The sequence below is a fragment of the Caenorhabditis elegans genome, chromosome III (assembly GCF_000002985.6).
Source record: "Caenorhabditis elegans chromosome III".
In the NCBI taxonomy this organism is placed as follows: domain Eukaryota; kingdom Metazoa; phylum Nematoda; class Chromadorea; order Rhabditida; family Rhabditidae; genus Caenorhabditis; species Caenorhabditis elegans.
In genome coordinates this window covers 12,177,630-12,202,923 of record NC_003281.10, presented here as the reverse complement: position 1 = coordinate 12,202,923, position 25,294 = coordinate 12,177,630, and the positions used below count along the sequence as shown (strand labels likewise).

The following is a 25,294-nucleotide window of genomic DNA, read 5'->3' as shown; positions in this document are numbered from 1 at the left end:
ATTTGCCGGATCATTACAGTTCCGGCAAATTCCCGTTTTGCCAGAAATTTTCAATTCCGGCAGTTTGCAGATTTGCCGGAAATTTTCAATTCCTGTTTTTTTAAATTATTTTTTGAATTTTGGTGGTCACCAAGTTTGTAGTATAGCTTTTAGATGACATACGTCTCATGTGAAATTAAAAAAAAAAACGGCAAATTCGGCAAATTTGCCCAGCTTGGTAATTTCGGCAAATTTGCCGCAGTGCACTGTTTTTTAGACTCGGTCATTATGGCCCATTTCCTAAGCAAATACCTACTACAATCTTTTTCAAACACCTCGCTTCTCACCCGTCACCCCAATGAGCCACCTGACCCCTCTCCAGCTCATGTTGCCATAGTAACTCGACAACACCAGCGACTCGGCGGTTCCTAGTTCTCCATTTATTGAAATCTTGGATTTTCTGCTCACATTTCTCTCAGCTTCCACTGTAAAAAATGCAAAATTATTCGAGAACTGATTTCGCTCAAGTCGGCACTACTAATCGGGGTTGCATGCGTGTTATTCCGTCGGATAAGGAGAAAGAACACGATTTGGTAAGGGTTTTTTTAAATACTTTAAGCATGTATCAGATATATACACGGGCTTCTAGCCTTCCTCTTTGAATTTTTCGCGCTCCATTGACAATCACCCCCGCCGCACAACGTGTACTCCACACGGACAAATACATATAGTTTTACAATCGAGCCGCGACGCGACACGCAACGCGCCGTAAATCTACCCCAGATATGGCCTGGCTTAGTTAGGCAAACTCTTCCATTTAAATTTATGAGGGAGGCCAGAGATACGTGAAAGTTAAAAAAAACCAATTTGATGTTTGCAGATAGTAGTCGGTGGACAGAACGGAAGCTTAATCTGTTTATCGAGAAAATCGAATGACACCACGGTGAGTAAATTTTTTATGATTTTTTCCAGACAGTTTCAGATTTTTCTGGTGGAGTACACATGCTATGTAGTTTTCTAAAACAGGCGTGGGAAACAAATGCCGTTCGGCAAATCGGCAAATTGCCGGTTTGCCGATTTGCCGGATATCAATTTCCCGGAAGATTTTAGAGGGATAAGACGGAAACACTTAAAATTGTGCCTTTTTTAAAGTTTTTTCGGTTTTCTTTAGACATTTTCATATGTAGAATTTGCTTATTTTTCAAAATAGATGTAGAAACATTCATAGGATGCGTACAATTTTGCCCTTTACAACTGAAATTCTGAAATTTCCAAAAAAGAAAAAATCGGCAAGTCGGCAAATTGCCGGTATATCGGTTCTACCCAGTTTCTACCCATTGTCGCACATTTTCGTACTTCTAGCAATTTTTGTACTTTTTACGAAAATATTCGGGAAATGCACGAAGCGATTTGCCGAGATATGCCGAACTTGCCGGAAATTTGAAAAATGGCAATTTGCCGACTTTGCTGTTTGCCAAAAAAGCTCAATTTTGGCTACTTGTCGATTTGCCGGAACTTTTAAATTCCGAAACTTTGCCCGTTTGAAGAGATGCTGGGAATTTTCAATTCCGGCAAATTTCCGAATTTCCGATTTTTGCCGGATTTTAATTTAAAAATTTCCAGATAATATTCAAAACTCAACCAGGATACCCTGTTCAATCGTTGGCTCTCGGTGGCCCGGCATCGTCGAAAAAAAAGGATAAAATCTTTGTCGCATCACAAAATACGGTTCGAGGAGTCAATCGAAAAGGAAAAACATTTTTTTCGATGGAAACTAATATGGCTGAAGTTGCGAATCGAATGTTCGTACGTGGATTGGATGTGGTTTTGACTGGACGAAAAAGTTACAGTAGATATCATGACACGGTGGATTCGAATGTAGGTTTTTGCACCACCCGTTGGTCATAACCAGATTTTGTTTCTGTTGATGAAAAATAACATTATTTTTTTTTGAATTTTTTAAAACAATATTTCGGAAATTCGAATAATAGAAAAACGAAAATGTTTCAACATTTTCCAACACCCTTTTTGGTGTGTAGCAAATTTTAACGTTTGCCGTGCTCGCCAAGTTCGGCAAATTTGGCAAATTTGCCGCGCACCTCTGGTGCACATCGCTAAACTAACTGTGGTTAAGCTCTTTACCATTCAAATTTGAGTTTAATATTTAACTTAAAAAAGAAAAATTGATCTCCAAGCATTGAACAACTGCCCTTTTTTTAGAATATAATAGTTTCGAATATTTCCAGAAAAATAATTTTTTTCTGCCCAAATTTTTGCCCAAAAGATGACAGAAAAATGAAAATGGGCAAAAATAAAAAGTTGTCTAAATTTGTTTAAAAAAAGTAATTTATATATGGAGAATTCAGAAAATCTAGGTTTAACCCGTCAAAAATCATTAGAAAGTGGCAAAAATGGACAATTTACGGCAAAAAACGCAATTTTGAAACTAATCTAAAATGGTTAATTTTGTAGTTAGAGGACTCAAAATTGATCTCCGAACGCTAAAAAATTGCCCTTTTTCAGAATATAGTGGTTTTGTACATTTCCAGAAAAATCTTTTTTTTTGCCCAAATTTTTGCCCAAAAGATGGCAGAAAAATGAAAATGGGCAAAAATAAAAAGTTGTCTAAATTTGTTGAAAACGGGTAATTCATATACGTAGAATTCAGAAAAACTAGGTTCAACCCATCAAAAACTAATAAAAAGTGGCAAAAATGACAATTTATGGCAAAAAATGACAATTTTGAAAGTCCTCTAAAATGGTTATTTTTGTAGTTAGAGGACTCAAAATTGATGCCAGAACCCTAAAAATTTGCCCTTTTCCTATTTCTAATAATTTCCAAAAAAATATTTTTTTGCCCGAAAAAAATTGGGCAGTCATTAGATGGCAGAAAAATGAAAATGGGCAAAAATAAAAAGTTGTCTAAATTAGTTGAACACGGGTAATTCGTATATGGAGAATTCAGAAAATCTAGGTTTAACACATCAAAAACCATGAGAATGTGGCAAAAATGGACAATTTATGGCAAAAATTCACAATTTTGAAACTGTTCTAAAATGGCCAATTTTGTAGTAAGAGAGAACTCAAAATTGATCTACGAACAAATTCCAGAGTTATCTTTGCACGGAAGACATTCATGATGTTGTAAGCCTTGTATTCGAAGAAGCATGGGGGAGTCGAGAATACACTTCAATTCTCGCATGTGGTAACTCAACTCTTCAAATCATTGAAGGCAACAACTTCGCCTATGATGTCCGACTCGATAGTGTTCCATTCACAGTTTCCCTTTTTATGGGCGATGGTGGTCATACGAAGCTTTTGGTTCTTTACGGAACAAAAACTGGCAGGCTGGGACTTGTTAGTGTACCTCAAGGCGGTGGAAAGATCCTATGGGAAATTGATACAACGTCGGGAGCTTGTGTCACAACAATTGTGTGCTTCAATGTGACTGGCGGACAATTTCCGGATATTATTGTGGGAAAAGAAGATGGATTGATTGAGATTTACGTTATTGATGAAACTGATCATGCACATTTATTCGGAACTTTTGTAGGCTTTTGTTGAAGTTGCAAAATTCTTATGAAAAAAAAGGTGTTTTCAGTCTTGTGACGAGTCGATAACTGGAATATCGTGCGGTCATGTATCTTCAAAATCTGAGATTGATATTATTATTTGCACATTTACAGGTTTGTAACTGCTCAGTTTTCGAATACAGTTAATTCGCAAGATAATGCCTCAGTGAACACAATCAACCAGGGAGGGGGTGGGCGGCAAACTTTTTTTCGGCAAAAAAACCGGCAATTTGCCAATTTGCCAAACTTGCCGGAAAATAAGTTTGCCGGTTATCAACCCTACCACTCCCACTTAGCCCAACTCAATATCTCGCAAATACAACAACTCATTTTCCAAAACTACAGTAATCCTACAATACCATTACAGTCCCCCATATGTACTTCCACAGTATGAACACAGTACTACAGTACCCCTACAGTACTCCTAGAGCACTCCTACAGTACCCCTACAATACCCCTTCCACTAACCCCAACTAATACATATCTTTTCAAACGACGTCTTGTATTTTTCCAAAACTACATCTCCTTTATAGTATTCTTACAGCACCTCCACAGTACTCTTAAAGTAGTTCTACAATACCCCCTACAGTACCCAGAGAGTATTCTTACAGCACCCCCACAGTTTTTCTACAGTACCCACACAGTACCCCTACAGTACCCCCACAGTGCTCCTACAATACCCCGACCATATCCCTCTGCTAACCCCAAACCAATATCTCTTCAAAAGATTAATAGCCAATTTTTTCAAAACTACAGTAATCCTACAGTAATCCTCCACAAAACCTCCAAACTACCCCTAGAGTAATTCTACAGTACCCCCTACAGTACCCAGACAGTATTCTTACAGCACTGCCATAATTTTCCTACAGTACCCACAGAGTACCCCACAGTACCTCTACAGTACCACCTCCCAACAGTACCCCTACAGAATCCCCATAGCCCCCTACAGTACGTACCCCGACATTTCATAAAAACACAAAAAATCGTTTAGGATGGCTATTTTCGCTTGCCAAAACATCCCGTCCGATGATCGAAAACCTTCCAGTCGCCGCTAATTTCAGTGTGAAAATGCAACAGTTAAGGTGAGTATGTGTGTGGTAATTTGATATTTGGTGTGGACTCTGCAAATGACGTCGATGTTTGTTAACATTTTAATTATGTACATGACACAGAGAGAGAGATCAAAAAAGTTCAAGTATCATTTTCAAAAAAAAAAAAAAAATTTTTTTCAGATCAGAAGTTGAGGAGCTCCAAACAAAAGTGAACGAGGAGAGATTGAGATATGAAGAAATCACGAAAAGACAAGGAAGTGGCACAGGCTCCACATTTTTTCATAGTTTCCAGGTTCATGAAAACTTTGAGTACAGCGCTGCTCACGGAGCCTACAACCTGACTATCGAATTAGTCATCCCAATCGATTTTGTTGTTGTGCAAAGTCAGCTTCCGATTCGTCTGATGGAAGTTGAAAAGAATGCGTCAGTTGTGAGTGAAGTTCGGCAGGATGCGTTGAATCCATGGCCACTACTTGCATCATATCGTTGTCAAGCAAATGTTTGCCGTCTAGAGTTGAGAGTTCAGGCTAATGAAGGGGATTCTGGTGTGATTAATCTATATGTTTGCCCGAAAGTTATGCCAAAATGTGCTCAGGTGAGTTGTGAAAGCATTTTTGTACAATTTTAATTCTTTATGAAAATTGAGAAAAAATCTCGAGGAGAAATGGACGGGAAAGGTTTTTTTACGCCAAATACGGAAATTGCCGAATACAAAATTTCCGGCAAATCGGCAAACCGGTGATTCGCCGGATTGGAAAATTTTCGGCAATTTCGGCATACCGGCAATTTGCCGAAAATGAAAATTTCCGGTAAATTCTGAAAACCGGAAAAATCGGCAAACCGGCAATTTCCCGAAAATGAGAATTTCCGGCAATTTCGGCAAACGGGCAATTTTTTCGAATTGAAAATTTTCGGCAATTTCGACAAGCCGGCAATTTGCCTATAATAAAAATTTCCGGCAAATTCGGCAAAGAGGCAATTTGCCGGAATTGAAAATTTCCGGCAATTTCGACAAACAGGCGATTTGCCGGAATGAAACATTTTCGGCAAATCGGAAAACCAGAAATTTGAGGTAAATGAAAACTTCCGGCAATTTTGGCAAACCGGCCACCTGCCGGAATTGAAATTTTCCGGCAACTTCGGAAAACTGGCAACTTGCCGGAATTGAAAATTTCCAGGAAACCGGCAAATTGCCGGAATTGAAATTTTCCGGCAAAATCGGCAAACCGGCAAAGCTAATTTCCGGCAAACCAAACTTTTCACCAACTCCACGAAACTCTAATTTAATCAGAACAACAGGTATCATATCATTCATTTCATTTCATTTCATGAGCCAGACCAAGAAAAAAGTGAACACACACACACATCACGCACCAATTCAGAAATTATCAGAAAACTGAGGTTGGTCAAAGTGCGAGAGCACAGCAACTCATACAATCTCGAGCTGACGAGTAGAAGCATCCAAGATTGCATCCACATTTGTCGAGACCTCGTTTTGACATCAGTTGTTCGGCATCCTGGAAAATTTAAGGAATATTTAGAAATTTCTTTTATAGCGCTATAATAACAGAAAATAAATTTCTGAAAAAATCCAATTTTTTGTGTTGAAAATTTGTCAATTTCTCGAAACTTGTACTGAAAGTTTGGTGAAACATTTGAACTTTATTAGAGCGCAATTTACAAAATTACAAAATTATAGAGAACTTTCTTTGCCAATTCAAAACATTGCCAATTTGCCAAAACTTTGACTGGAATTTTTTTATTACCCCCCCCCCAGTTCTGCTGAAGCCTAAGCCTAAGCCCAAGTCTCAGTCTAAGTCTAAGTCTAAGTCTAAGTCTAAGTCTAAGTATAAGTCTAAGTCTAAGTCTAAGTCTAAGTCTAAGTCTAAGTCTAAGTCTAAGTCTAAGTCTAAGTCTAAGTCTAAGTCTAAGTCTAAGTCTAAGTCTAAGTCTAAGCCTAAGCCTAAGCCTAAGCCTTATCCTAAGCCTAAGTCTAAGTCTAAGCCTAAGCCTAACCCTACGACTGAGTCTAAGTCTGAGTCTAAACCTAAGACTAAGCGTAAGCCTAAGCCTAAGCCTGATCCTCAGTCTAGGTCTATGCCTAAATCTGGGCTTAAGCCTAGGTCTAAGCCTAAATCTGGGCTTAAGCCTAAGCCTAAGTCTAGGTCTATGCCTCAGCCTAATCCAATCCTAAGTCTAGGCCTAAGCCTAAGCCTAAGCCATAGTAAAACTTTTCGTAATTTTAAAATATCACTTCAACTAATTCGTATCAATTCCTGTTTCCTTTTTGAGCAATGTTCCCTCCATGTCTATATAAAGGTGTCACACAGACACCACTAAAATGAATAAAGAATTGGGGTCCTTCTGCCTCCAAGGACTCATTTATCAATGTGTTTCCTCTATATTTCTCTCTGCCTCCTTTTATGTCGACTATGTGGTATCTGGTGACGTGGAACGAACCTTGAGAGGAGACCATTGAAATTCAAGAAAATTAAAAAAAACTACCAGAGAGACGCGGGAACATATGTTGAAAACAATACTTTGAGAATAGATTAGTGTTGTTTCTATACTTAGAATTTTGGGCTTTTAATTGACAAGTGCTAGTTTTTATCAGGGCGATGCGGCAAATTCGCCAAATTTGCCATTTGCCGAGCTCATATTCTTGAAAATGTTTAGGAAAGAAAGGTGTGAAATTGGAATTTTTAAGAAATTTCGAGACTTTGGGTTTTTTTAAAAATCACTAAAAATTAACAGAAAGTGCCAAATTTCGGGATAGACAAAATAAAACAAATTGGAAAATTTGGTGCATTTTAGAAGATACAATTTAATTAAAACATAGTCAGAGCCAAGAGTGTGCGGCAAATTGCCGATTTGCCGATTTGCCGGAAATTTTTATTTTCGGAAAATTGTCAATTTGCCGTTTGCCGAATATCAATTTTCTGGAAGTTTTCCAAGGGATTTTTTTTTTGCACAAAGTTTTCGAAAGTTTGGCAATTTACCAAAATGCCTAAGTACGCTTAAACACAATTTCCACCTCCATGGTAGGCAGGCACGGTTTCCGGGCCTGCCTATAACCTGCCTGGTTTCTTTTCTGCATTTTGGCGCAAATTCACCAGTTTTAAAATAGGCAGGCAGGCATTTTGGAATACCTACTTTTTTGAAATTTTTCATTTACTGTATTAACCTTTAATTGTACCCTTCGCCATAAGTATGATAGTTTATCAAAAAAAATTATTGTACAACTATTGTCTTTTGCTTTCAATTAGGGCTTCCATGTAGGCGTTAAACTCTTCTGCCTGCCTGCCTGACCTTAAGGCGACCTACGCCTGCCTCTCGCCTGAATCCGCGCCTTCTGCTAAAAAATACATGCAATCTTTTTTTCAATTTCTTATTTCTTGAAAAATGAGAAAATATTGGAAATTTGTTCATGTAAGAATTCAAAAACGAGGCGATAGGCACGCGAGAGGCAGGCATGTTTCAGGCAGGCGTCGGGCTCTCAAACCGCGCCTGCCTACCACAAAAAACCCTATGTCCATTGGCTAACACCCCTAATCATAACTAAGAATCTTCCCACGTAATCAGACAACAGTAACCATCAATTTACTATATATTTTTCAAAAAAAAAAAAGAGAAAATAACCTGTAATCTTGTGAGTGCGATGAAGAACGGATGCGAGTGAACAGTCGAAATGAGCAGTAGGCTGACGACAATGAGCAGAAGAATCACAATTCCACGCATTTCTTCCTCCGTTTTCTGAGACAAAATGAGAAGGCTTGCGGCTGAGAGGACGGTTGAGCAAAATGGGGCGGGGCTTAGGATGGTGCCGCCCATAAGGGAGTGAGAGATGGAAAATGAAGAAAAGAGCCTCTATGATTAAGCTTTGAGTCAGTGAAAGGAGGTTATAAGGAGATCGTTCAAAATGACGTGCTAGACGTAGACATTGTAGACATTCGCCGACATTTGTAAAGGTGGATTAGACCCAGTTAGGAGGTTGTTCAAAACAACTTTAAAGGTGCTAAAATGACCAAATATCAGAGAAAATTGACAATTTCGGCAGTTGCCGGTTTTGGAAATTATTAAACAGTGCCAAAATTGCCGAAAATTCGATTGCCGAGCATTTTTGGCAATTTTCAAACCCCTAATATTTCGGACATTGAAAAAATTTTACCTTGTTTTATTCGGTTAGTCCGGTTTTCAAAATTTCCAGAGATCGGCAATTTGCCGGTTTTGGGAATTTTCGGCAATCGGCAATTTAGGAAATTGCGGTTTTTGGCCATTTCTGGAATTTTCAGGAGCAGGCTTTTTTGAAATTTTTACATTTTTTCACAGAGTTCTGGCCTTCCTCATTGAATTTTTTGCGCTCCATTGACAATCGCCTGACGGACAACGCGTGGGAAAGTCGTGTACTCCACACGGACAAATACAATAAGTTTTACAATCGAGCCGCGACGCGACACGCAACGCGCCGTAAATCTACCCCAGATATGGCCTGGCCTAGTTCGGCAAACTCTTCCATTTTAATTTATGAGGGAAGCCAGAAATCCGTGTTTTTGAATATCAAAAAAAAGAAACTTTTTCGACATCTTTTTCGTCCATGACAAAATTTTACAGTCAAAAATTTTTTTTTAGCTAATTTTTAAAAGTTGTAATTTGGATGACCTATAGTTTATTTTCTGCAAATTTGGCAGTTTGCCGAAAATGAAAATGTCCGACAAATCGGCAATTTGCCAACTTACTAATTTAGTCTGAAAAACTGACCAGTTAATTTCATTGAAAAATTCAAGAGCTTTGAAAAATACTTTAAGCATTAATTTCCAGATAACAACGCATTACATCAAGGCTTTATCCTCTCACATGCGATCACATGATTTTGATTTGTACCGTCCTATGAATACTCTTCAGTTTACAGGTAAATTATTTTGCAGATTGCTACGTAACTGTGGGCTAGGGCTTTCATGTAGGCGTCAAAAATTTTCAGGCAATTTCTCAATAGCTGAAGCACACGCCTGGCTTCACAATCTTCTTCCAAATGTTCCATCGAAATGCCCGCCAGCTGATACAATAACTAACAATTATCAGTGCTCAGTTAACGGAGGAACACAGCTTCAAGTTGTCTATAGGTGAGTTTTTGAAGAAATGGATTTTCGTGACAAAAACAAAAATAACTAATTTGTAAGGTTTTCGTATATATATATAATAACTGCCTGTTTCTTGCCTACACGCGGGGGTACGCCTGAACTTTCAAAAAATTAGTGAACACCAAACACCGGAGTGCTGGAAATACGTGATAGGAAGGCACGTAGGCACGTAGGCACGTAGGCAAACGATAATTTAAAAATTAAAATTAAAAAGGATTAAAGGACGATCCGTTCTTCAAGTGCTATGCACTGCGGATCTGGGATTCAGGTGCACTGCCTGGTGGTGATCCCACTGGGCTATAATTTAAGCCACGTCCTAGCCGGGGACTGTGGCCGATAATCCAGTCGTGGATTGCTCCACTTCCCAATAGAGGCTGGGTGAACCTAGGGGGTGAGGCCGGAATTGAACTCGTGACCTCCAGACTGCTAGCGGCCACCACTACCGACTGAGCTATCTGCCCCCCTCTAAAGAAAACCACCAATTTTCAGCAAAGGTTCGGCAGTTTTCCGTTCTGATTGTATGACGACAATCTGTATAATTCGTGACAAAGTGAGCGAGCAAACGATGAAAATGCAGATTCGTGTGGAAGTTGCTTGTGGTCTGGAATACTTTTGAATTTTATTTTTGATTTTCTAGTTTTCAGAATTGAATCAAGATAGTGTGAATCATTGCTTGAAACTGATTGATCCGAAAATTACATCAATGTTAAATATTGAGAAGAATAAGCTGTATGCAGCAGCGTTAAAGGTTAGTAAAGAAAATGTTAAATTGGGCACAAAAAAATCGAGTTAGGGATATTTTCCGAATTAAATAAAAACTGATATAAAGCAGGGGTGGGCGACAATTCCCGTTTGGCAAATCCGGAAAATCGGCAAATTGCCGATTTGCCAAATTTGCCGGAAATTCGTGAATTCCGGCAAATTGCCGATTTGCCGAATTCCGGATATCCGTTTGCCGGACGTTTTTAAAGAAATTTTTATAACACGGAAACACTTGAAACTGTGCCTTTTTGAAATTTTTTCTTTCTGGATATTTTCATAGAATTCACTGACTTTTCAAGATAGACATTCGGTAAATTGGCAAACCGGCAAATTGCCGGAATTGAAATTTCCGGCACCTAGGCAAACCGGCGAATTGTCGATTTGCCCGATTTAGACAAGTACACAGGAAACTGTATTTTTTGAATTTTTCCCGTTTTCTTTAGATATTTTCATAGAATTTGCTTACTTTTCAAAATAGATATAGGATGCGTACAATTTTGCCGATAAAAATTAAAATTCTGAAATTTCTAAAAAAAAATGCGCAAGCGTACAGTTTGCCGAAAATTTTCGGCTATTGCCGTTTTTCCGGCAAATTACCAATTTGCCAATCTGCCGGTTTTATAAAGGTTATTGGAAACTGCAAAAAAAAAAGTGAACGTCGAAAAAAACATCCAAGTTTATTGAATTTAAAGTGCTATTTTTTTTAGCTTTCTGGAAGCTTTGGAAATTTTTTTAGTTTGAAAAAAAATCTATTCATTTGATAAAAATGTTATATTTTTTTTAGAAAACAAAATTTTAAAAATTTTCAAAACCGAAAATCCTTCAAAAATTCGCAAAAAAAAACTAAAAAATTGTTAAAAAATTCCAAAACTGTTTTCGATATTACAAAAAATCTCACTAAAAAATTTGGTAAATTGCAAAATTATGAGCCAGCTTTTAGGATTGTGCTATAAATAGAAAAATTAGATGAAAAGTTTAGAAACTTTAAAACCAATTATCCATATCAAGTTACCGGAACTGACGGTGGTGTACGAAGCGCACGCATAACGTGCCCTTGTAATTGATTCTTTTCATTTTCTCTCTTTTTTTCAGGAGCTTGAATCGAACAACGACGACGTCTTCAGCTTCCTGTCCGCCGCCAACGCCAAAATATTGAAAGATCATGATGCGATCTACGAAAAGTCGGAGGGAGTCTCAATTGAGGATAGCGGAGTTTTGGCGATTCTTGAGAATTTGATGGTTGCCAGAGGAAAGCTCACTGGAAGATCGTCGAAAGGAAGAGGCGATGCTATTCGTGACCTGATTTCAACGGATTATTCTCTTGAGAATATGCAGACACTGTTCAAAAATGCAATGAACGACTAAGTCTTAAAAAAAAACTAAAGTAATTAACCCAAATCGCAACCATTTTTCAAATACTGGACAAATAAATAAATATTTATTTTTCAATTTTTCTTTCCACTTCTCAATTTTCTTTACATAAAATTGAGCTTTACACAGTTTCTGAAAAATGCATCGAAATCCATCATAAACACAATCTGTTTACCGCTGGATTTGCCTACGTGCCTACGTGCCTACGTGCCTACGTGCCTACGTGCCTACGTGCCTACGTGCCTACGTGCCTACGTGCCTACGTGCCTACGTGCCTACGTGCATACGTGTTTACGTGCCTACGTGCCTACGTGCCTACGTGCCTACCAGGACTGGGACGAAAAAACAATTTGGACCAAAAAACAAAAAAATTAAGTTTTCGAAAATGCAAAAACAAAAAAAACAAAAAATTTTGATGCTTGAATTTATTTCTAACCGTGAAAAATCGTCAAAATACCAAAAAACCAACAACAAAAAAAAACCAAAAAAGTCCCAGCCCTGGTGCCTACGTACCTGCGTGCCTATGTGCCTACGTGCCTATGTGCCTACGTGCCTACGTGCCTACGTGCCTACGTGCCTGCGTGCCTACGTGCCTACGTGTCTACGTGCCTACTCGAGTTTGGTCAAAAAGATTCGCATTTAAAAAAAAAGTTATTTCAATTTTACAGAAGCTGCCAGAATGCTTCCAACTCCTAAGCGTTTTTGAAATTATCCAAATTATTTAAAAATCGGCAGTTGGAGCACGCTTAAGCTCTGCCTTTTTCAGAAATGCCTGCATAATTTTTGCTCTCACAATACAATACTAACTGAGTTGTTTGTAATTTAATTTATCTGATTAAAAATTCAAAATTCAAAATTCAAAAAAAAAAAAAAAAATTAGTTCATCAAAAATCAAGAATTGAGGTAGTATATATGAAAATAACAAACAATTAATTACTCAGGACAACACACTCTTTTCATTTCCCGCTCAATTACATCCATATCCGAACATCCCAAACTCAGAAGGTAGTCGGCCACTTTTCCTGAAAAAGTACAAATTTGTTTTTCAGCTAATTAAAAAATAACTTACCGGTATCAGTGCCCTCCTGACATTTACTGGGGCAAACGGTCAAATATGCAAAATCAATTTGAAATAGACACCTTCGTCGTTGCCTTATAGGTGATAGAGTTGTTGCTGGTTCAAGCTTTTGATGGTTTATGGTGCTGGTGGTAGAGGTGAGGAGGACGTTTTTCTTTGAGGTGCATGCCGGCACAGTCAAATAGAAGGCACGAAAGAACAATGAGAATGAGACATTTTTGAAGAATGCTGGGCATTTCTGAAATATTAATTAGTTTGATTTAAGTACTTTTCTTGAATTGAAAGGTAGGCAGGCGCGGTTTCAGGGCCTGCCTTTTGCCTCTTTTTTTTGCATTTTGACGTGATTTTATTTTACAAATTTCTAATTTTCTCATTTCTATCAATTTGTTGGAAATCAAATTAAGAAATGGAGGCAGGCAGGCGTTTTAACGCCTACATGGAAGAAAGGGGAAATTGTGAAAAACTACTTCAAAGTTACCAAAGTTACAAAACTGATTGATTGTGAGTAATTATGAGACAAAATTAAAAAGATTCAAAATATTTTTGAAAAGTTTTACTAAAACTGGAGAACATTAACATCAAATTATATTATTAAATGTTTTAGACGTAGACGTTTACCTCTTTTTATTCTATTCAAATCACGGGCGGAGCCATTTTCCATTACTGTGTATTGGTCAAGAATTTTCACAAAAGTCTTATCTATTACTGCGAAAAGTTAAGGATTACATGCTTCTCTTATCAAAAGCCAAGCCTATAACAAACAGTTTTTAAAATGGAAAGAACACCGAAACATCATACCTAACTCGGCATTTTTAGCGCAATGAACAGCCGGTTGCAAAATTAATTCAAAAGTGGAGGCTTAAACTGTAAATTTTTGTGGTCTAGTTTCAAAAATTTTGAATTTATAATACAATATATTTTCACACTGTTTTGCTATTCCTGAAAATCATTGTGGTTCAAAAATTTGCAGAAAATCGCAATTGAAAAATGTTTAATTCTAGAACGAAGTTTTATTTTACAATGTAGAAATGTTTCGTGAAGTTTAAATTAGAAAACTTACATTAGAAAATTTAAAAAAAAACCAGTCACATATTTTTGGTAGATGGCAAATTTCTGGTAAATTTCTAAATTTTGGTAAATTGACAAATTTTTGGTAAATTGTCAAAGTTCTGGTAAATTGCTAAATTTTTGATAAATTGCCAAGTTTTTGGACAATTGTAAAAATTCTGGTAAATTGCTAAATTTTTGGTAAATTGACAAATTTTTGGTAAATTGCTAAATTTTCGATAAATTGACAAATTTTTGGTAAATTGCTAAATTTTCGATAAATTGTCAAATTTTTGGTAAATTACCAATTTTATTATAAAATTCCAAATTTTTGTAAATTACCAAATATTTGGGAAAATACCAAATTTTTCATATTTTTTCATTTGAATTTATTCAGTTTTTTCAAAAATCTTATCTAATGACATTTCTTATCATGTTTGGAGTCAACAACTTTATCAAAAATTAATGCCAATATGCAGGGCTAGCTCAACTAAAAAAATTTCGAAAAACTGTCCTTTGAAATGTATCAAAATTGTTTAGTTTTTTGCACGCAGCTACTTGGTTTGTAATAGTTTGTAATTGGTAAATTACCCAAGTTACAAAAATATTTTAGAAACCGATATTCCGTGAAAATATTTTTTTCGAAATTTTGCAAAGTCCTTAATAGTGAGTTTCAAGAAAAAAAAACACACATTAAAACACAAATTTAACGTTTACTCACTGTTTAATTGAACCATTAACCTCTCCAAGAAAACCCTGTAAAAAAAATTTTGTCTGAACAATTTCAGATTTTTCCAAAAATTTAATTTTTAAAAAATCTAGTTAAAAGTTTTCCTAGACTGCAAAATTTTTGTAGAGACTTATTGAAAATGTTTTTTTGAGTGGCATAAATTTCATCTGTTTAAAATTTTTCAGACACTGGGTTTCTACAATTTGTACATTTACTGGTATAATATTGAGGTCGCAATAATGCACCAAAATTGGAACTTTCCGCCGTCCTATCAGTTATTCATCAGACACAGACTTTATTAAAATGCCGTATACATAAATGAATGTAAATTAAAGAATATTTGCCCTCCCAAAAGGCTTGAGACAAACAATCTCTTCTAGACAAGCTTGATGTCCAGAATAACACCACAAACAAATTTATTCTAATTTCTTTTGGATTTGAATGAGAGAGAAAGCAAAGAGATGGTTGAACGACATAGAGACGCAGAGAAACAATACAATATTTTCAGAGAGGTTTCACAAAAAGAACGGTCGGAATCTGACAGCATCAACTGGAAGACAAATGTATTTTCCATCGATTAATTGGCAAACCACGTCCGATGATTCTTCTGGAATAATTTGAAATGGAAAAAGTCGGATAAAAAATTTGGCAATTCACAAAATAGTAGCAATTTATAATAAATTTGGTAATTTACAAAAATATTGGCAATTTAGAATTAATTGGGCAATTCGCCAAACGTAGGGCAATCTAAAATAAATATGCCAATTTACCAAAAATTTGGCATTTTCCAAAAAAGTGGCAACTTACTAATAATTTGCCAATTTACCAAAATTTTTATAAATTAGAAAAAAATTGGAAATTTACTCAAAATTTCGCAAACTACCAACATAGTGGCAATTTTCCAAATATTTGGAATTTTACCAAAATTTTAGCAATATATAATAAATTTGCCGATTTACCAGAAATTTGGTACTTTACTAAAAATTGGGCAACAATTGCCAAACTTTTGGTAAATTGCCAAAAACTTGGCAATTTACCAAAAGTTTAGCAATTCATCATAAATTTTCCAATTTTTCAAAAAGTTGGCAATTTATAATAAATGTAGTAGTTTGCCAAATTTTTGGCATTTTATCAAAAATTTGGCAATTCGCCAAACGTAGGGCAATCTAAAATAAATTTGCCAATATACCAAAAATTTGGCATTTTCCAAAAAGTTTGAAAATATATTTTAAAAAATTGGGCAAGTTACCAAAAAGTTTGGCAATTTACCAAAATATTGGCAAATTACCAAAAGTTTGTTTTTACTTTAAATTATAGAAAATGGGTTGTAATAACCGAATATAAATGTTATAAAAGTTTTTAAAAACGGTCAAAATTTTGCGAAGAAATTTCAAAATTTGTTAATTTAGCTACCCCAATTTTTTTGGAGTTTTCCGGCAATTTTAAACTTTCAAGAAAAATTACAAAAAATACATTTTATAAGTGCTAGTTTTATAAGTAACTTTTATTTTTTCTAAAAAAATAAATTTTAGTCCAAAATGTTCTATAGACTTGCCAAAATGCAAAAAAAAAAAATTTTTTTAATCCCCCTACCTGTCAAAGAATTCTGACTCGATTCCATCAAATTGCCCGACCTTTTTCCATAACGTGGAAGAACAGCTCGTCCGTATCGGGACAGCAACGCCGGCCGTTTCTCAGGTTTCTCAGGCTCTTGGCACAATGCCAACATCACAATGACAGCCAAAATGAGGACAGGGACCCTTGTGAGCATGATTGGATTTTCTGGAATAATCGGGTGGATTTTTTGATGATTTTGAGAAGCTTTTGGAATACGTCATTGTAAAGTCATGAGAGCAAAAAGAGTGTGACCGTGTGAATTTTTTGTGGAAAAATTAAATTAAGTAACTTTTTTTTCTCTAGAAATCATAAAAATATGAAGATTTTGAAATGTTTTTTTTCGATAATTATAATTCGAAAACTGCCAAAATTCACGGTTTTTGTCACAAAATCTCGAAAATTTTTTCTTCCATGTAGGCGATAAAACGCCTGCCTACTTAACCTTAAGGCGACCTTCGCCTGCCTCTCGCCTCAATCCGCGCCTTAATTTGATTTTTATCAAATTGATAGAAATGAGAAAATTGGAAATTTGTAAAATCACGTCAAAATGCAAAAAAGAGGCGAAAGGCCAGGCAGATTTCAGGCAGGCGTTTGAAACCGCGCCTGCCTACCATGGAAGACCTAGTCTTGGGAATTAGTTTTCGAAAAAATTTGAAATATGTATAATTGGTAAATTCATAAAATGTGCGGGGCTTGTTTGGAGAAATTTGAAAAATTGGTTTAATCGTAAATTAGTGCATTAATGTAGGCGCCTGCCTGCCTGCCCGTCTGCCTACCTCCGCCTGCCTCCCGCCTCAATCCGCGCCTTATGCTCTTAACTTGATTTTCATCAAATTGATAAAAATGCGAAAATTAGAAATTTGTAAAATCACGTCAAAAAGGGAAAACAAGAGCCGAAAGGTCGCCGTGAGGCGGGCAGGTGTCAGGCAGGCCCTGAAACCGCGCCTGCCTACCAGGGAAGCACTAGTTTTGTATATTTTTTTCAAATTTTGATTGGAATCACTTTGAAAGAGGATTTTCAAAATAGGTTACTACAGAAAATTTAGCAGGTCTGGAGCACAATTTCGAGCTGAAATTACAAAATTTCACTACTATTAGGATACGTAATTTTTGATAGTCTTAAAAATTTCTAGAAGTAAGAAAAATATATTGGAACTTTTTTTGAAATTGGTATATTTTTTGTTGACAAAATCTAATATTTCAGGGAACCAATTCCATTATTTTTTTATATTTTTGAACAATTTAAAAAGTGATCAATGAAATTCAAAATAAAATAAAAAAGAAAAAAGAGCATATCCGAGAAAATACAGAAAATTTCCAAAAAAAGTCAAAATCAAGATAATTTTCCACTCCATAAAACCGCACCACAAAAACATAATCAAATGAGCCGAAAATCTTTATTTTTAAACCTTAATCTTGTAAATCAAGAACCCCTCCTTCTCTTAAATTTGATACCTTTTTCTTAGCTTAATTAAACATAGGGCGTTGGCGTTGAATTTAGTGCCATTTCAAAAAGAGAATTGTGGGAAAAATGGTCTCGGATTTCATTAAACGTAAAAAGGAACGAAAAAGCAGCGTTTGAAATGGTTATTTTCCGGTGAAGATTTGGTGTTGTGACATGTGAAAATTTTATTTTTTGGGGAGAAAATATGAAATAAGGGTTCAGAAATTCAGATTATTCAGAATTCAGAGAAATTCGTTATTTTTAATTTTCTCAGGGTTGTTGGCACGCAATTCTGGAAATGACAACAAACAATAATAAGCTCTGCATTGGACGAAAATAATTTCAAAACTATGGTACACAGTTAATCAATCTGTGATGTGCGCATAGTGTGGGCACACTAGGGCTTTCATGGTAGGCAAGCGCGGTTTCAGGGCCTGCCTGAATCCTGCCTTTCTCACCCCGGTCATTCGCCTCTCCTCTTACGCATTTTTACATGAATTTACAAATTTCTAATTTTCTCATTTCTATCATTTGATGAAAATCAAATTAAGAGCATAAGGCGCGGATTGAGTCGCGAGGCAGGCAGAGGTCGCCTTAAGGCCAGGCAGGCAGGCGTTTTAACGCCTACAGGGAAGCCCTAAAAAGTTCCTATAATTTGCCCTAAACGGATTACTTAATGAAATGAAAATTAAGAAGTAATAAACGAAAATAAGTAAATGAATGAGAGTTCATCATTGAATCGTCAAAATTAGCAATTCAATTCTTATTTTTTTCAGGTTTGAGATGGGGTCTTTGGTATTTGATAGATTAGAAGGTGGACAAAAATATGACGATTTGTTTTTTTTTTTTTTGAAATAAAATATAGGAAATGGGTAATTATATCCATATTTTTTTCCAAATTTTCTGCAAAATTCAAGAAATTTAGTATTGGTTTTAGAAAAAAAAAGAAGGGAAAAAATTCAGAAGAATATTTTTTATCCCGGAAAAATAGAGTACATCAGAAATGAAAAATTAGATATTAGCACTGAGAAAGTCAAAGTAAGACAACCGGATGTCATATCGTTTTAGGTCAATTTTAAACTGAATTTCTTTAAAAAAATATTTTTATATTTCTTTGCAGTGTACTTGGTTTGGGGTTAGTGGGGGGACCTAGTGGGGGTACTGTAGTAGTGTTGTAAGGATACTGTAGGAGTACTGTAGAATTACTGAAGTTTTGGAAAAAATTGACTTTTCGCCTTTTGAAGAAATACTGATTTGGGGTTAGTGGGGGGACATGGTCGGGATACTGTAGTAGTGCTGTAGGGGTACTGTAGGTGTACAGTAGGGGTACTGTGGGAGTACTGTAGAATTACTGAAGTTTTGGAAAAAATTGGCTTTTCGTCTGTTGAAGGGATATTTCTTTGGGGTTAGTGGGTGGATATGGTCGGAGTACTGTAGTAGTACTGTAGAGGTGATGTAGGAGTGCGGTAGGATTACTGTAGTTTTGGAAAAAATTGGCTTTTGTTGACAAATTTGACCATGCTGAACAGTTTTATGAAATAAAAGAGAAGCACTCCATATGATTTTCCAGTACTTTTGAATTTTTGAAAAATAGCAGCTTTTGGTAAAATTCTGAATTTGTTTAAAAATACTTCCGTACGAGCTAGTAAATTTTCTTTGGTATTTTGTGGTAAATTTGACCATGCTGAACAGTTTTATGAAAGAAAAAAAAAACTATATCGGATTTTCCAGTACTTTTAAAATTTTGAAAATAACAGCTTTTGGTTAAGTTCTGCATTTTAAAAATAATACTTCCGTACATGCTAGAATATTTTGTTTGGTATTTTCTGGTATGTTTGACCATATTGAACAATTTTATGAAAGAAAAAAACTCCCTTTCGAACTTCCACTAAAATCTGGGTCTCGGCACGAACGACACACGTACCTAGCTAGCTGTTTCGTTTTGTTTGTTTATGTTGTCATTGTATAGAAAATTAGTTTTTGCGCTTGAATTTATCGTATTCTCCCAACAAAAAAAACACAAATTGCCCACGGAAAACAATTTTTAAAATTTGAACTTTGTTTTGTTCCTCACAGAAATAATACAAATTTACAAAAACCGTTATTACCAGTTTTGCAAAATGGACGTCATGAATCTTCCAGAGTCCGATGCACGATCACCAGTTTGCGCCGTCGCCGATGACATTTTGGGTGCACTGGAGGCAAGTCGGACCAATCATTTCTCCATCTACATTGTGTTTAAGGTAATTTCTTCAATAGCCATATTCAACTTAAAAAAAAACAATCATTCAGGCAAATATGGTTCTGAAAAAACCATTCAAGCTTTTGTACCACACAGAACTCAAGAGCGTAACGGATCTCTCTGCTAAAATGGCTGACAGCGATGGAGCTCCAATTTGGTAGCATCCATAACCTTAGAATATTTATAGTAAGAAAATTTGTTTCAGGGACTTCGCCACCGGCCCGAGACCAGTCAGGTCCCCTGGACACTATGTAAAGCTGGACTTCTTCGATACTGGAAATAAGGAAGTAACTTGCAGGTTGGAAAAGCTAGAATCTAAAATTTTTCTGGAAAACTTTACAAAATTTTTTTTAGATGGTCGGACAGTTCGATGAAAGAGACGCTCATTCATCAAGGAACTCTGGCGCCGCCGCCCAAGGACTATATGAAGCTTCTTCTGATTCTGCCGGTGGAGGAGGTTAGCTAAACGCACGGGTTTCTGTCCTTCCTTTTTGCATTTTTCGGGCTCCATCGACAATCGTCTACCTGACAACGTGTGGAAAAGTCGTGTCCTCCACGGACAAATACATTTAGTTTTACAATCGAGCCGCGACGCGACACGCAACGCGCCGTAAATCTATCTTGGCCATGGCCAAGCTCAAAATGGCCTATTTCGGCAAACTATTGCATTTCAATTTATGAGGGAAGCCAGAACCGCGGCGTGAAAAATGATTTAAACTTTTTTTGTCATTTAGAATTTTTGACATAACCCTCCAGCAAAAAAAAAACAAATGGAAAAGGGTGAATTTTTGAATTACCGCGCGAATAAGTAGCTTTATTTTTGACATTTTTTCGACTTTCCGACGATACTGGTTGGTTTTTCTGTGCTTTTTCTTTGTTTTATAAATTATAACATAGCTTGTCACATTTCCAGACATTTTTCCGTAAAGAAAACTTGATAATTAGAAAAAAACATTGTTGAACCATTCCAAAATTGGCCTAAAAATTGATAAATTTGATCATGTACGGAAGTATTTTTAAAAACATTCAGAATTTAACCTAAAGCTGTTTTTTTCAAAAATTCAAAAGTATTGGAAAATCATATGGAGTGCTTCTTTTTTATTTTATAAAACTTTTCAATATGGCCAAATATACCAGAAAATACCAAACAAAATATTCTAGCATGTACGGAAATTTTTTTTAATGGCGCGCTTATACATGAACTTTTAATTTTTTTTCATCGAATTGATAAAATGACAAAATTAAAAGTTTGTAAATTCATTCAAAAAAATAGGCCAAAAGGCCAACGTGAACCACGCCTGTCTGCCATGGAAGCCCCCCCCCCCCCCTCCTACAAAAAATCGCACAATTTTCAGGCGAGCGTCCAAGTAATGCCGGAAAAATCGTATGGTGCCTTTGAGTTGATGAGAAAATTTGGAAAAGATGTGCCGCAAGCTTCAATTGGATGTCCCATCGGATTCACATGTTCCACGCCAAAAGCGATGCTCCGGTGCTCCCATGTTTTCTGTGAAACATGCTTGGCCACCGCTTCCAAGTGGGATTTCGATGGTTGCCCAGTTTGTAGGGCTCCAGGTAAGCTTTATTAATTTTCACCAATTTTTATTTTAATTCCTCAAATTTAAAATTTAGACACCGACTTCATCCGCCTCAAGCTCCGACATGGCCCTTGTCCGTTCGACTTGTGCTGTTCCGATGAGGATTCAAGTGGCGTTGTACTGATTCCATGCGGGTAAATCGATTTATTTTTCAATTTAAAAATATAATTAATGCTTTTGCAGGTGTCGGGTACCATGTAAAAATCTGGAAATGGCCTATGACACAGAAAAGAACAACATCCAGGCCCTTGTCGATTTGGTTCGTGTTTGCCCCTATGAAGTCTGCAAGCAGAATGTGGCATCAATTCAAAAACCGTTTTTATTTAAAATTGAATGAAATATTTTTAAAGGTGGAGTAGCGTCAGTGGAGAAATTTCTTTAAAACATGCCTATAGTACCACAATGACCGAATATCATGATAAAAAAATTCAATAAATTTTTCTAAATTTTATATGTTTTTTTGAAAATTGAAAAAATCTCAGTTTTTGCCTAATTCCTATTTGAATTACCGCCAATTGGATTTGTTCGATGGAGCGCGCTTGCACGTTTTTAAATTTATTTATTTCATTTTTTGTTATTTTCCACCGATTTTTAATGTTTTCGGTGTATTTTTGCATGAATTTTAGAGAAAAAGTCAAAATAAATGCAATTTTTCGATTAAAAAGCAAGCGTACAGGCGTAAATCAGTGAAATTAATTAATTCAAGTTTGAAATCGTTTAAAAGCGTTACCTTTTCATTTTCCGAAAACATTAAAAATCGGTGGAAAATAACAAAAATAAAATACCGTATATCTTCTATTAATATGGCCTCCGTATTAGACTTGCACTCCCTATTAGTATTGCCCCTCGGAGACCTCCCGAAAATTAGTATTGCACTCCCTATTAGTCTTGCACTCTCTAATAGTCTTGCGTTAACTTTTTTGTATTGCAAACCCGTCTCGCTAATTTCAGGATTTCAACAACATTTTTTGCCTATTTTGCAACAGTTTTCACATCATTTCTACGAGATTGAAGTTTTTGAACTTATATGAAAATCAAATTTTCTGAATTTCTACATATGATTCGAGCTTTTTCAGGAAAAAACTAGTAAGCTCAAAGTCAGAAAATGTTCTGAAAATTAGTATTGCACTCCCTAATAGTCTTGCACTCCCTATTAGTATTGCAAGCGGGGAGGCCATCGAAAAATAGTATTGCAGCCATATTAATAGAAGAAATACGGTAAATAAATTTAAAAACGTGCAAGCGCGCTCCATCAAACAAATCCAATTGGCGGCAATTCAAATAGGAGTTAGGCAAAAACTGAGATTTTTTCAATTTTCAAAAAATCATATAAAACATAGAAAATTTTTTTGAATTTTTTTATCATGGTATTTGGTCATTGTGGCATGTTTTAAAGCAATTTCCCCGCTGGCGCTACTCCACCTTTAATGTATTATTTTTTCAATATATAGTTAACAAGTTAATTGGTATTGGTTTGAGTTGGAATGTTAATTTTTTAGTAACTTACTTGTCCATTTTTTGGAAAACTGCCAAATTTTTCGGTAAATTGTCAATATTTGTTAAATTACCAATATTATTTGGTAAATTGGCGCAAAATTTGGCAAATTATCAAAATTTTGGTGAGTTCTTCTCTCACGTATGCATGTATAGTTTTGTAGATTTTCAAGAATTTTTCGTATTTTTCTGTTATGTTTTTCAATGTTTTAATGATTTTCATTTTGCATTAGTGAATAAACTTTGATGAATTTTGGAATAAAAATTGTACAAATCATCGGGAAATGTGACAAACAAATTTGAATTATCGGTTTGATGCTTAACAAGACCCAACTGTTGCGGGTGAAACTATTCAAATTATCCGTGGAGCGCGTTTTCACCACATTTAAAAATAAATGCAAATTTTCGTTCCCCTAATAATAGTTCAATTGAAGGGCTAGTGCTAAATTTTTTTCAGTTTTTTTTCATAATTCTGAATAATTTCCACTGTCTCAATACGAGATAATAAAATTTCACATTCAATTAAATTTTCCAATATATGCTTCGATTTATTCCTTCAGCATTTCAAACCAACCAAATTCAGCTGAACAAGCATCAGATTCAAAATTGTATTTGGTTTTCCACGTTTAGATGCCGCTATTTACTATCCACCCATTTTGAAATGGCATTGAATTCACGAGAAACTGAGATTATTATCGCTTGCCCAACTTGTTGTTCCGTCGTAAAAACGAAGCCTTTGTGCGGTAATCGAATCACAAAATATTGCGATCAACGACGAAATGCTTCAACTGGTTCATTTTTCAAAATTTTTCTTTGAAATATTTTTATTTAAAAAAGTCGTCTTTCACTTATATGAGTCAATTGTCAGTTTACTGGATAAATTTACTAGTTTCAAATTTTTGAAAAATATTTACATTTTTATTTACAAAAAAGGCTTGTTTTGCCTAAAGGTGAAGTGGTGCCAAAACGCTAAAAAAAATTTATTATTTACTCTCAAAAAGTTACAATCACTCAGATTTTGTCACTATAATTTTTTTTGGAAGTCGACCAAAAAAATTACCTACATTTTTATACTCTACTTTTGTTTCAATTATTCGTATTAAAACATTGCAAAATTTCTTTGAATTTCCTCAAAATCTCATATTCTTCAAAATTTTGGTAGTTTGCCAAAACTTTGACCGGAAATTATGAAAAATCTATATGTTTCAAAGTTTTTTATTATGATATTCGGTCCTTTTGGATCATAATGCATTATCCACATATCGCGCATTAGATGCACAGAAATTCAAGTTCAAAGATTGAGAGATCATAGACATCTAGAGTACTCTGCCACTCTGCGTCTCTCCTCTCTCCGCCAGTTCAAATACCACTTTGCGCTTTCACTTTTTTTCGGAGTAAAACCTCAATCGGTTAATAAAGTAAACAAAATCCTCATCCCCCCATCGCTCTTTCTGTGTCCACTTGGGGGGTTCCTCCTCTTGTGTCCATCGGATTGTACATCGAGAGATCTGTCGGTATGTCTGCGTCTTCTCAATTTGTTTGATCTCTAATGTTCCTGTGTTCAGCTGTGTCATCAATCGTCCTTCTTTCCGCACTATTCCGTCCCGCTGCTTCCCACATACCTACCCCCCACTTCTCGAATATGTCCTAAAAGTTTTCCTTTTCACTTTTGTTTTAGAGATTTTTTTTGGGAAACAGTTTAGGGTAAATTTGAAAATTTTAGGCCAAAACTTAAGTTTGCAAAAAAAAAAGCAATTTCGGAAAAAAAAAATTTGAAAAAAAAATATTACTCTGGCGTAAAATTCTGCAAGTTTGCCCTAAAACCCAGGTCTCGGCAAGATAATTTTTGTGAAATTGCACGGGGTTCTGGATTTCCCTTCCATTGAATTTTTCGCGCTCCATTGATAATCACCCGCCGGACAACGCGTGGGAAAGTCGTGTACTCCACACGGACAAGTGCATTTAGTTTTACAATCGAGCCGCGACGCGACACGCAACGCGCCGTAAATCTACCCCAGATATGACCTGGCCTAGTTCGGCAAACTCTTCCATTTCAATTTTTGAGGGAAGCCAGAAATCGGCGAGATTTCAAAAAAAAAAAATATTTCCCAGACACAAAATTGAGGGATTTTGCCCCAAACCCAGGTCCCGACACAACAATTTTTTTCTAAAT

At 35.9% G+C, this 25,294-nt stretch overlaps 4 protein-coding genes and 1 non-coding gene across 6 annotated transcripts; 2 read left to right on the top strand and 3 right to left on the bottom strand.

The window, feature by feature from the left end:
- Positions 1–386: 386 nt before the first annotated feature.
- On the top strand, positions 387–11,952 carry osm-12 (BBSome complex member bbs-7). Its single transcript, NM_067184.3, has 12 exons — positions 387–572; positions 860–922; positions 1,603–1,857; positions 3,091–3,528; positions 3,581–3,665; positions 4,543–4,633; positions 4,784–5,198; positions 9,422–9,512; positions 9,582–9,723; positions 10,231–10,340; positions 10,386–10,489; positions 11,596–11,952. Exons 1-12 carry the CDS (start codon positions 474–476, stop codon positions 11,866–11,868), a joined length of 2,166 nt encoding a protein of 721 aa, NP_499585.1. The 5' UTR covers positions 387–473; the 3' UTR covers positions 11,869–11,952.
- On the bottom strand, positions 5,898–8,434 carry Y75B8A.44 (uncharacterized protein; the record flags this gene model as incomplete). The annotated part of the gene is made up of 2 exons (NM_001268232.2): positions 5,898–6,120; positions 8,243–8,434. 2 exons carry the CDS (start codon positions 8,432–8,434, stop codon positions 6,010–6,012), a joined length of 303 nt encoding a protein of 100 aa, NP_001255161.1. The 3' UTR covers positions 5,898–6,009.
- On the bottom strand, positions 10,627–10,681 carry Y75B8A.54. The gene has a single exon (NR_052793.1). It is a non-coding gene; the product is annotated as an Unclassified non-coding RNA Y75B8A.54 (non-coding RNA).
- Positions 11,953–12,807: 855 nt separating the features above from the next.
- lury-1 (LURY-1-2) lies at positions 12,808–16,513 on the bottom strand. 2 transcript variants are annotated; one of them, NR_052792.1, is made up of 3 exons: positions 16,323–16,500; positions 12,944–13,190; positions 12,808–12,896 (listed from the first exon to the last, which is right to left on the bottom strand). NR_052792.1 is itself a non-coding variant. In NM_001268231.2 (2 exons), exons 1-2 carry the CDS (start codon positions 16,498–16,500, stop codon positions 15,245–15,247), a joined length of 270 nt encoding a protein of 89 aa, NP_001255160.1. In that variant the 5' UTR covers positions 16,501–16,513; the 3' UTR covers positions 15,008–15,244. The 2 variants fall into 2 exon arrangements, 1 of the variants encoding a protein (NP_001255160.1); NM_001268231.2 differs by lacking the exons at positions 12,808–12,896; positions 12,944–13,190 and adding an exon at positions 15,008–15,336 and having other exon boundaries at positions 16,323–16,513.
- Positions 16,514–19,904: 3,391 nt separating this feature from the next.
- On the top strand, positions 19,905–21,980 carry Y75B8A.10 (RING-type domain-containing protein). Its single transcript, NM_067182.3, has 7 exons — positions 19,905–20,033; positions 20,083–20,189; positions 20,238–20,330; positions 20,387–20,489; positions 21,388–21,604; positions 21,662–21,761; positions 21,811–21,980. Exons 1-7 carry the CDS (start codon positions 19,911–19,913, stop codon positions 21,962–21,964), a joined length of 897 nt encoding a protein of 298 aa, NP_499583.1. The 5' UTR covers positions 19,905–19,910; the 3' UTR covers positions 21,965–21,980.
- The last annotated feature ends 3,314 nt before the right edge of the window (positions 21,981–25,294 follow it).